Consider the following 10918-nt stretch of genomic DNA (forward strand, 5'->3'; position numbering starts at 1 on the left):
CATCTGTATGCTCCACAGGTCAGTAATAAACACATCATGCATCATTCTTGGTTTCCAAGTTTAAGTTACAAGCAGTACACAGTGTACTCAAATTCTCTTTCCAATAAACTTGTTTGTACATCACAGAAAGTATCAGATACACAGAAACCAAATCCCACATCCCCCCATCCAAAAAGGTGTCTGACAAAATGTCACATCAGAGAAAAAGTCTCTGTTTTTCTCCAGTGGCATCATTTGTGCTTTCAATTTCATTAACTGACACCCAGCAACTTAAAACAGGGCAAATGTCCTAACAAGGAACTACCCAAGAGGTGCCTGCAAATAGACCTAAGAATAAAGGAAATGTTTGACCCTAATCTGAAATACCCAAATGCTACAAGATTCCCTTCATTTTTTTACAAAGTTTTATTTTGCCCTCCTCAAAGAAAGGCCTCACAGTGCATACAGAACAATGACATCAACAATTCTCACATTTGTGTCCCCAGCCTATTCTGGCATTATTGTTACCAAACCCTTTGTTGAGGGAAACCTACTGCTCTGTCCTTGCTGCATATCTGGGCAGGTAAATCTAAGTCCCAAATGACTGATCAACACTGATAAACTTTGCCTCCTCCTTAAAATCAAGGGTCACTTTGGCTGATGATAGAACTACACTTGCCACAATTAAAGTGGGGTTTAAGGAAAAGCTCTGAGATTACAACCCAGTTATTGTTACATCTGCCATGATCACTGCTATGAAATTACTGCAATAAGAAGAATTTCTACTAAAGCAACATGTTCCAAAGCAGAAGCAAGAGGTGAGGGTTATGGTGTTATGACAATTGTCACTGTTATTGCCTTAACAAAGTCTGCAATCTTCCTTTAAACACACAATACCATTGTGCTATAATTCATTTTTAAGCTGCAAATAAGCAAGAAAAGGTGGACTCAGTGCATCAGTTTGCTGTGTGCCATCCACTTTTTGGGAGGTGGGTAGGGAAGGGATTATCAACAACTCAGAGGTTTGGGGTTTGTGCTCAGATTCCCTGGTCTCTGAAAACTGCTGTGAGCACCTTACTGGTGTTGTGGTTCAGCTGGAGCCCCTGCAGCCCTCAGGTTTACCTGTGCCAGCAAATTCAGCTTCAGGCACAGCTAAGGGCCAGCTGCACCAAGAATCAGCCCCACAGACCTTTTCCTTCAGTGTTTCCTTAAGAATATGGCAATGCAGGAAAGCAAGGCAGTTCACAGCACTGAGTCAGCTGGAGTTCACAGGATTTCATATACATCCCCCATATCAAGGGCTGTCTTCCAAAAGACCTGCATTTTTCCTGCCTTCCTAAAGCTACAATTACAGCTGAACTTTCAGCACAACCCTTAAGTTGGGCTATTTCATTGCCTTCTCTCTGAAGCATTTCCTGGACCCAATTTGTGGCCTCAGGAAATGTCCACATCTGTCTGCAGGAACAGCTTGGTGCTAAACAAGTGTCCCTGCCATCACAGACAACCACAACAGATCTTCATTAAGTCTGGAGCTCAGCCCAGCTAAAGGAGTTTTGTACCCCAGCCCTCCCCTTGCAGAACTGACTGTCGTGCCCTTGGTTTGGCAGAGCACATCCAAAGCCCAAGAGTTCCCATCCTTGCCCTCTGCTGGGGGCTGTGGATACAGACATAAACTGAATTTAAAACACCCAGTCTGCTACTTCTGCACTGATTTTGAACGTTTCTTTCTCCTTCAGGCATTGTGCTCAGCAACAAAGTGCTGAGAAATATTCTCTCATCTCACAGGGAGAGGAGGAGGAGTCTGACAATAGACAACTTTTCTCACTTCAGAACGTTTTTCATACAAAATTTAGTCAGCAGATTCTCACCATTTAAGTGAGCTCACAAAAAACCTCACAGCTACACTAGCAAGAAGATTTATTGCCACACACAATGAGAATATGTACTTTTGTTTACTCAGAATTAATATTTTTCCCTGACAGAGGTTTTCCTCTGGAAAATTAAACTCCAGGTTACACCTTTTTTTTAATTATTAAAGTGTGCTTTTTCAGATTTGAGAACATTTATGGCTTAAGATTTATACAGCTGCCCCTTAAACTGCACGTGTAATCCTGATCATCCCATTCCAAGGCCTACCCAGACAGAGCAGATAAAACACAAGTCACAAGTCAAACTCAGAATCTCCAGTAGCAGACCAGGGACAAGCCTGACAACATTCTGAAACCAGCCTGAGCAACCTTGTTCCTTACCTTATTCACCTCCCTTAGTACCACAGAAATACAAAAGACTCCATCTGGATATACAGGTGTGGTGCTTGTACATGTCTTTATCCTGCCAGCTGCATGGAGCTCCTACAAAATTTAGTGCAGTGCACAGGAAATTAAAAAAAGTAATGACCTACATTTACCTGAAATCATATCTAAAGTGGTAAAAACCTTTATTTACTTAAATAAATTTTTAAAACATTAAGCATCAAGCAGTTCAATGCTGATTGCTAAAGGCAATACCACTTAAGATTTGTATTTTGGGGCTGCAGTTAACACAATAATTTGAAGAAATATATGTAACTAAACTTAGACACCCAGCACTGCATGACCTAGCTGAATAATCATGTTCTTTCCTGTAGGATTTAACCCACCAAGTTATCTGTAATGTGATCTGTGCAAAAGCTTCCTTGGGCAGGGAAGGAAAATACTAACAAAGAAGTTTAGTACTATTCAGTGACTTGTTAAAATCAAAAAGACTCAAAAAACCCCTCATAGAACAAAAAAGAGGGTGAGGAATGAAATCACCTTTAACAGTCTGTGAGGTGCACCCCAGTTGATGTTATTTCCCTAAAAACAGCCATAATAAGGTATTTGAGGTCTATTGTCACTACAGGTCTACATACACACACAGCTTCCCAGGTTTACCCAGGATATCTTCAAGCCCTGCAAGTTGAAGTGGCTGCAGTGTGAAACAGGAACCTGCTCTCTCTCCATCCCTGGTTGCAATGGATCAGCACCCATCTCCTTTCACTCCACATTTCATGCTAATCCACCTCCATTGTTTATTTTCTTTGTATAGGCTTATTTTAAGCCTCAAAGAGGAAATAATCCCAGCTGTTATTAATCTTGCAGCAGTGGCTGGGCAGCTTCAGTGTGTCGGATTTGCATGGAATTTGCTTGGGCAAGGACAAAATGCTTAACAAAAACGGCAGTAAAAACAAAAACAAGCAAGCTGCCCAGGAACACTCCTACCACAGTGGAGTAGGAATCTGCACCACGGCCTCCAGGAACTTTCTCAGCAAGTATATCCTTCACAGCACTGAAGGAACCATTGTTGGGCAGTGGGCTGATGCCCAGCAGATGGCACAGTAAGGGGTACAAGTCTGTAGCATTCATGAATTGCTTGGTGGCATTCTTTCTGAAAGCAGGCCCAACTGCCAAAAAAATGGGATGCATTTCTGGTACAGTGTTGTCATATCCATGATTACCAACTAGAAATAAAAGATAGATAAAGGTCAGTATTCCCACGTTGCAGAACAGGCATTGAACATTTTCCTAGAATTAGCAGAAAGCAGAAAAGGCACAGCATCCTTAGAGAGGGTTGTTTTGACAGCACAAATGTCTCCTAGCAAATACCAAATCTCAGAATTACAAAGAGAAAATACCTAAAAACCCACAACAGAGAGCACTGTTTAAGAAAGAGGGAGGGAAAAAAGTGAGCTCATATGGCAATAACAGCATTGTCAATGGCACACTGTGTACACCCACACTTCCTTGATTCTCCTCAAGGAAAAAATACCAACTTTGCAACTGGTCCAGATTCCTTAGAGAAAAAACCAAACATGTAGAGTCAGACTGTCCACGTGACTCCAAGGAGACACTTTGAAATTTTGTCCAATTTTGTGCACCATCAACTCTTCAACAAGGAAGAACTCACTGGTGGATGTCCAGTGCCCACTCCTGACAGGGGCATTAAAAACTGGGAAAATGTCAAACACACAGGCACAAGAAGGTGCTTTCAGCAGGTACTGAAAATCTTGTTCAGTCTTGCTGATAACACACTTCAAGTTCACAACCAGCAGCAAAGTTCAAAAGGTTCTCAATTAGAAATGCAAGAACTGAGCATGTAACACCTGTATTTTAGGTTACCAAGAAGTTACAGTTCACTGCCTCCATGCTACCTATAATAAATCTCAAAACTGGAAGGTGAGGAGCTTCAAAGTGTTGGGGGTTTTATTCCTCCAAATCACCTAGAATGCATTTTTTCCTCCAAGGCGAATGAAAATCACCAGTGTGCAGTAACACAATATCCAAAGACTCTTTGTAGCAATAGAATGAGATTACTCCAAGTGTAGCATTCAGACAAGCTGAGAACATTCAGAAAATGTTCTTGTATCTTCCAACCCAACCCTTCTCCAGTAAATAACTAAAACATGATAAAACAACCCTATTCACTCTCTATTCAACACATTCAGTTGCAATTTTCCTTTTTAATCTCTCAGGAAGTGCTTGTTGGTTTGCTACATCCTGAAAGACCTCAAGTATGGGGCCACTAAAACATGTGTGATTGATCTTATCTCAGCAAGTTTCATGTTTAAAGAAACAGTAAGTGCAGATCCTCCTCCCCTAACAGTAGGTGCTTCCCATCCCATCAGGGAAAAAAATTATAAATTTCCCACACTTTAGTCTTCCTTCCCAGCCTTAAAAAAAAATAAAAAATGAACATTGGTTGCTGATACTAGGAGATAAAGTACCACATAAGGTCCCTGCCTTGGAAGATACAGCAGAACACTATAAAGCCAGAATACTTACGTAGAAAACCATCAGTCTTGTTCTGGACAATTTCCCATCCTTTATCAGCCACTGCTAAGATGGGCTGGATTTTACGGTTGTGTTTGTAATGAAATCTATCTGGAATCTGCTCCTTTTTATACACAGTCATGTTGGGATGAGCGTTGGCCAAAGCTTCATATACTTCATCCAGTTTGCCTTCAAACAGACAAAAAAGACAAAAGACAAAAATTAAACATATCAGTGTTTGCTGAACTCATCAGTAATTGAAATACAGCTGAATGAAGAGGGCAAAATGTACTTTCCCACAAGTGAATTGTAACTGTAAGAGACAACGGTGTGTGCACAGGAGTTCCTGTGAGAAACCCAGAGCCTCAGTCACAGTACGATCCCCCTCAGCACCAGACTTCACAGCCTGTTCCCAAGCAATAGCTGCCTTGCTAATTTTATAAAAATCCCTCATTTCACAGTTATCAGAATGTAAGCTTCTCACAGGAATTAGTTAGGAAGCATTCAGCTGACTCCTGGAAAAGGAACCAAACCTTCCTAGCTTTGTGCAATGCCTGAAAGCAAGAAGACACCTCCTAAACCTGTTTGTGAGGTAATGGCTGCATTCAGGCCAAATTCTGTCACCTAGCTGGCTGTGACAACAAGTGACACTTTTCATCTATTTTAAAGGAGTTTGTTGCTTTCCTTTATTATTCAGTAACAGCCAACAGCATGAGCTACTCCTCTGCATTCCCAGAGCCTGCTCCTTTCCCTTCCCTAGTCACAGTGAGCACACACACTCAAGAGCTCTACTGACACTGAATAAATAGGCATTTCCCACCCCCAATTCTTTATTTGCTTACTTCCAGTTTCTGAGCTTGCCTTTCCAGTAAAAGCCACTGAAGAGCCACAACCAGTTGATCAAGCTGGCTGTTACACCAGTGCACAGAATGGAGGAACCACAACAAACAGCCAGGAACAAAAAAGCAAGTGCAGGAATTGACATTTGACCAAATTTCTTCATTCCCTGCCTCCACTGAAGGCCAGATTCCTATTGAGAGCCATGGAGTGCACACAACAGACTCCTGTGACACACCAAATCCTCAGCTCTCTGGCTTAGGTCAGTATTTGTGTGACACATGCAGCTGAATGCACTGTGTGTCTGCAGGCCCCTTTCAGACTGCCATTCCAGTATCCATAGAGTTTTCAATGGATATCAGTGACAAAAATCTGGGAGAAAGTGGCCAATGTTTCTAAAGAAACCATCTTCCTTTTCCCCCTCAGTTCCTAGTATCCAGTATAGAAATTCTGAAGGAATACACATTAATTTATATATTCTGAAGGAAACACATTATTGTTTCTTATGTCAAACTGGCACAAAAAATCACTAAATTAAGAAACAAAACAAAGGTCAAGATGAGACAGCAAAAGTGAAGGTATCAGTTACAGCCACAAGAAGAGGGGCTCTAATGCAGCATTTCTAGGACTATATTAGTAATAAAGTGAATTTTGCTCTGCCAGCTTTCTGTATGGGCTGGCAGGGAGGAGAAGCCCCAGATACAGCAAATTTGATTTTACCCCAATGATCTGAATTAATATATTTATATTAAATGCAAGAAAAAGGCCAGCATCACCAGCAGTGGCACAGCTTCTTTGTGAACATCTAGTTCTCCACACACACTAATGCACCAGCATGGCTAAATAATGGCTTTAATCCATCTCTTGGGGAAGCAATAGCCAAACAGTTAAAAGAAATTCCTGCATTTTTAAGCATTCAAACTCTTCCTCAATCTCACTAAGTTTTACCATTCCCTTGGTTTAAGAAAGACAAATTGAATAGCAGGTGAAGAATCAGTGTTATGTACTTAAGCACATATTAGTTCATACCTGAACTGACAGTGACATTCATTGTTTTATAATAAAAATCACATCTGGTACCACTGAAGGAAAGAATTTTAGCTGTGCTCAAAACTAATTCTTGTTTATTGGTAGTGTAATAAATACCTGAATCTCTGGGCAAAATCAAATCCAAGCTGTTCCTGAAATCCACTGAAATGGCTTTTTTACTGTTCTGTCATCTAATTGCAGCAGAGATGCTGTTCCTTTTCAGCATTTAGCAGACAGAAGAATCAAGTTACGCATCTTAAAGTTCTCCTTTACTGCATTAGGGACGTGTCAGCACTGAAGTTTACTTTTACAGCTTCTCTATTTGCCAATGAGAACATCTTGGACAACCTCTGTGGGGATGAAGCTTCCAAACTTGGCTCTTTTATCCCCACAGAGCTACAGGGCCTGACTGCTCAGGCAGCAGAGACCTCAGTTTGGACATATTCACATTTGAATCTGGACTATTCTTCACATTAAAAATGACAAGACACATTTGTTCATGCTTTAATTAAGTGACTTACAGGTCACTTAATTCTGAAAATACTCTCCCTGCTTAGGCATGAAATACAGAGTACTATATATCCATTACTCATGCAAATGTTACAGAATTCTTAAAAAACACCTTTCCAGAAGGTCACCTTGAAATTCAGCTTCCAAATTAGCACTTTTTTTTGTGTGGGCAGGGGTGTTATTTTCCAGGATTACACTTTTGCACCAAGTAGTTTAGACTACTTGACCATCAAAATGAAAAGCAGATGCATTAGTGACACTAAACATAACCTGACACCTCAGCAACCCTTCAGTGACTGCAACCAGATTTCAGATTTTGATTACAACACTGTTCTTGCCCACCTTTATCTTAATAAAAATGGTATATATGTAACTGGCTGGCTGTTCAGCGTGATGGGGAAAAAAACTCAGAACTACAATAGCTGGCAGCCAATCAAATAGCCAACAGAGGCTTTCTTTTTATCAAAGATCCCCATCTGTTCTCAGTTTACTGTTTGAGTTAGAAATATAATTCTTCCACTATGGCTTCAGCATCTTGATGAAAGGCAAGATATGTAACATTCAGGTGTTATCTATCTAGAGCACCATTCAGCCTTGATAATGCCATTAGATTATCTTACTTCTCACAAGGACTAAAGGATCCTTGGGAATATTAGCCAACAGCAAACAGATTTGCTCCCTTTTATTTTCTGCAAGTTCACCCAGGCTTTTGGCAGAGCCCACAAAAAGAACAAAGGGGTCCTGCAAGTACTCCTTATTCAAGGCTGATGTCCTATTGCCACCAGTGCTGCTACCACCAACTCAGTCTGTGAAGTTTGGGTACTCAAGCACCTCCTCAGGAAGGTTACTGCTGTAGCTCCTACCTTCTTTTGGCAAAATGGCAACTGCAGGGGAATGGTCGATGACTGCATAGAGCTCTCTGCTCACGTACTGATCAAGCTCAATGAGCCTTTCTGAGGACGACTGTGACATTCCGTGATCACTCGTGACTATGACATTGATCACATCCCACAGCTTTGCTTTCTTCAGTTCAGAAATGAGATATCCCAGCTTTCTGTCAATGTCACGGATTACTGCTCCCATCAATGGGCTCTCTGGGCCCAGAAAGTGTCCAGACTCATCAGGCTGTTCCCAGTACAGGAGACCAAAGTTGATGGGCTCTTCTGATGTAAACCATTCGATGAGCTTTGCTACCCTGTCTTCAAAGGGAACAGATTCATTGTAGGGCATGTAATGTGTAGGCAAGACTCCATGTATCTTCACATCTGTTCCAGGCCACATAGCAGCACCAGATTTGTGTCCTTCCCTCTGGTTTGTCACCCATATTGGACTGGCCTCTTCCCAGAACTTGGAGTTGTGGGTGTTCATTTTGTTCAGGGAGAAGGTTTCGTTCAGGACAGGGTCATACATCTCGTTGGCCACGATGCCGTGGCTCTCAGCATAGAGCCCTGTCACCAGGGTGTAGTGGTTGGGGTAGGTCTTGGTGATGAACACGTTTGTCACCTGCCTGATGTGCACCCCGCTCTCCATGGCATGGTGGAAGTTGGGGGTGGGCACCCTGTAGATGTAATCCCAGCGAAAGCCGTCAAAGGACACCAGCAGCACCCCAGGCTGCGCTGCCTGGAGACACGGCACGCTCGGAACAGAGAGCAGGAAAATCCCCAGGACTTTCCAGTAACTGCTCATGGCTGCTCTGGAAGGCATCTGTCCCCTCCTCTGAGGCAACATGGCATCTGTTGAGCAGAGGCAGAAGTTGTCAAAGTTGTAACTTGGTTTTAACAATGAGTGGCTAAAATATTCCTTATGTATTCATATACTCTAAGATATATTTTACAAAAGCATGCAATGACAGGACAAGGGGGAATGGCTTCAAACTGCCAGAAGACAGGGTCAGATTAGATTTTAGGAAGAGATTATTTACTGTGAGGGGGGTGAGGCCCTGGAACAGGTCCAGAGAAGCTGTGGTTGCCCCATCCATGGAAGTGCTCAAGGCCAGGCTGGACAGAGCTCTGAGCAACCTGGTCTGGTGGAAGGTGTCCCTGTCCATGCCAGGAGCTCGGAACAAGATGACATTTAAGGTCCCTTCCAACACAAACCATTCTGTGATTCTAATTCTGATCATAAGACTCAAGGATTTTGACTCCTCCAAGCTATGACAGGCATTCCTCATCTAAGTCCTTATTATGTCCTTATCTGACAAAATATGACACATAATTTCACTTTGTATTGGCTTGTGCTCCCTTGCCCCAGTTTCCTCCTGTTCTTCTCAAACAATTTCTTGTTTAAAACTCAGATAATTACTCAAAGCAAGATCCGTGTAAGAACCCTCACACAGAACTTCCCTGTCTGTAACTGACCTAAAATTTCATGCTAATATTTCTCACTTCTTGTTCAACAGCATCATTTACCCACAACACCAGATATTGCTCAATCCAATCCTGCATATGGGTGGTATCAATTTCGTTACAGTTCCCTTTAGGTTCCCATTTTTCAGCAATCCTCTGGGACTCAATCACCTCTGAAATTCAGCTGAAAAACAGTGAATATGCAATAAACCCATCTTAATACTCAGAGTACATAAATATCCTAGTGAATATAAGAAGTTATGGTATAACAAGCATCTGAATACCACTGCAACAATGGAATGAGATCTGTGGCCGCCCCATCTCTGGAATTGTCTGAGGCCAGGTTGGACAGGGCTTGGAACAACCTGGGCTGGTGAAAGGTGTCCCTGTCCATGGCAGGGGGGTGGAATGAGATGAGCTTTAAGATCCCTTCCAACTCAACCTACTCCGTGATTATAGGATTCTGCAACTTGCAGGCAGTAAAATGTTACACCAAACTTGTGTGTCTCTCAAAATTGAAATCCAGGCCTTGAGTTCTGCTAAGAACAATCTGACATTCCAGAGAATGTCCTAATTTCCCTTTCAGCAAACAACACAGACCCAAAGGCTACAGATTACCTCAGATCCACCTGATGGGGGATTTCTTCCAGCTGAACCTGAAGGACGAAGGGACAACACAATGTTGTGTTCATCAGAATCCCAGCTGCCAAATTAGACATAGCCCATAAATCCCCCTTCTGGGGAGGGACATGTATAGATTGAAGTGAAATCAAGTCTCTACTTCTGAATTTACACTACTAATGAACTCATCATGATCTATAATTCTTTTATTCTAATTCCTTCACTGCATGCTCTCAATAAATAATAAATGACGGCTGGTTTGGGTTTTTTCCAAGGCCTTCTCATACTGCTCTTGTGCGGATACAGCCTAAGCACATCCCCTGACCCGGGTCTCCGCAGAGCTCGGCACCACAAATCTCTGGGGACCCGAGGGGCTCCGTGGGGACGAACCCACCGCACTGCCAAGGGCAGGAGCTGCCACACGAACACACGGACAGACAAGACAGACAGAGAAGCGCCCCGGGCCCCGCTCGGCGGCCGCCGGAGCCCAGCCCACGCGAATGCCGAGCCCAGGCCGCCATTCCCCACACGCAGCGCCCACACACCCACCAGCCTGGGCCGGAGGAGGCCGCGCACACCCCGAGCCCCGGAGCCGCCGCCGTTACCTGAGGGGCCGCGGAGCAGCGGGTCCGGCCCGGCCCCGCCCCGCCCGGGAGCGGCCCCGGCGCCGTCACTCAGAGCGTGCGGGGCGGAACGGCGCGGGGCGGGCCCGGCGGGAGGGGGACGCGGAATTACGGAATTAGTTACGGAATTACGGAGTCACGGCGTCTTTTGGGTCGGGAGAGAGCTCTGAGAACGCAGATCCAGCGT

At 43.5% G+C, this 10918-nt stretch overlaps 1 protein-coding gene across 1 annotated transcript; it reads right to left on the reverse strand.

Moving 5' to 3' along the window:
- Positions 1-284: 284 nt before the first annotated feature.
- ENPP5 (ectonucleotide pyrophosphatase/phosphodiesterase family member 5) lies at positions 285-10782 on the reverse strand. Its single transcript, XM_054291749.1, has 4 exons — positions 10714-10782; positions 8006-8875; positions 4779-4955; positions 285-3457 (listed from the first exon to the last, which is right to left on the reverse strand). The coding sequence occupies exons 2-4, from the start codon at positions 8868-8870 to the stop codon at positions 3087-3089; spliced, it is 1413 nt and encodes a 470-aa protein (XP_054147724.1). The 5' UTR covers positions 8871-8875; positions 10714-10782; the 3' UTR covers positions 285-3086.
- Positions 10783-10918: the final 136 nt, after the last annotated feature.

The sequence above is a fragment of the Melozone crissalis genome, unplaced genomic scaffold (genome assembly GCF_028551555.1).
Source record: "Melozone crissalis strain CALT ecotype California unplaced genomic scaffold, PUWL_Pcris_2 ptg000106l_1, whole genome shotgun sequence".
In the NCBI taxonomy this organism is placed as follows: Eukaryota; Metazoa; Chordata; class Aves; order Passeriformes; family Passerellidae; genus Melozone; species Melozone crissalis.

Coding starts and splice junctions, on each gene's coding strand:
- ENPP5 (XM_054291749.1), bottom strand. CDS start 8,870: ATGTTGCCTCAGAGGAGGGGACAGATGCCTTCCAGAGCAGCCATGAGC. Junction 4,956..8,005: donor TGCCATTTTGCCAAAAGAAG/GTAGGAGCTACA, acceptor GTCTGTTTGAAG/GCAAACTGGATGAAGTATAT. Junction 3,458..4,778: donor CAAGACTGATGGTTTTCTAC/GTAAGTATTCTG, acceptor TTTTATTTCTAG/TTGGTAATCATGGATATGAC.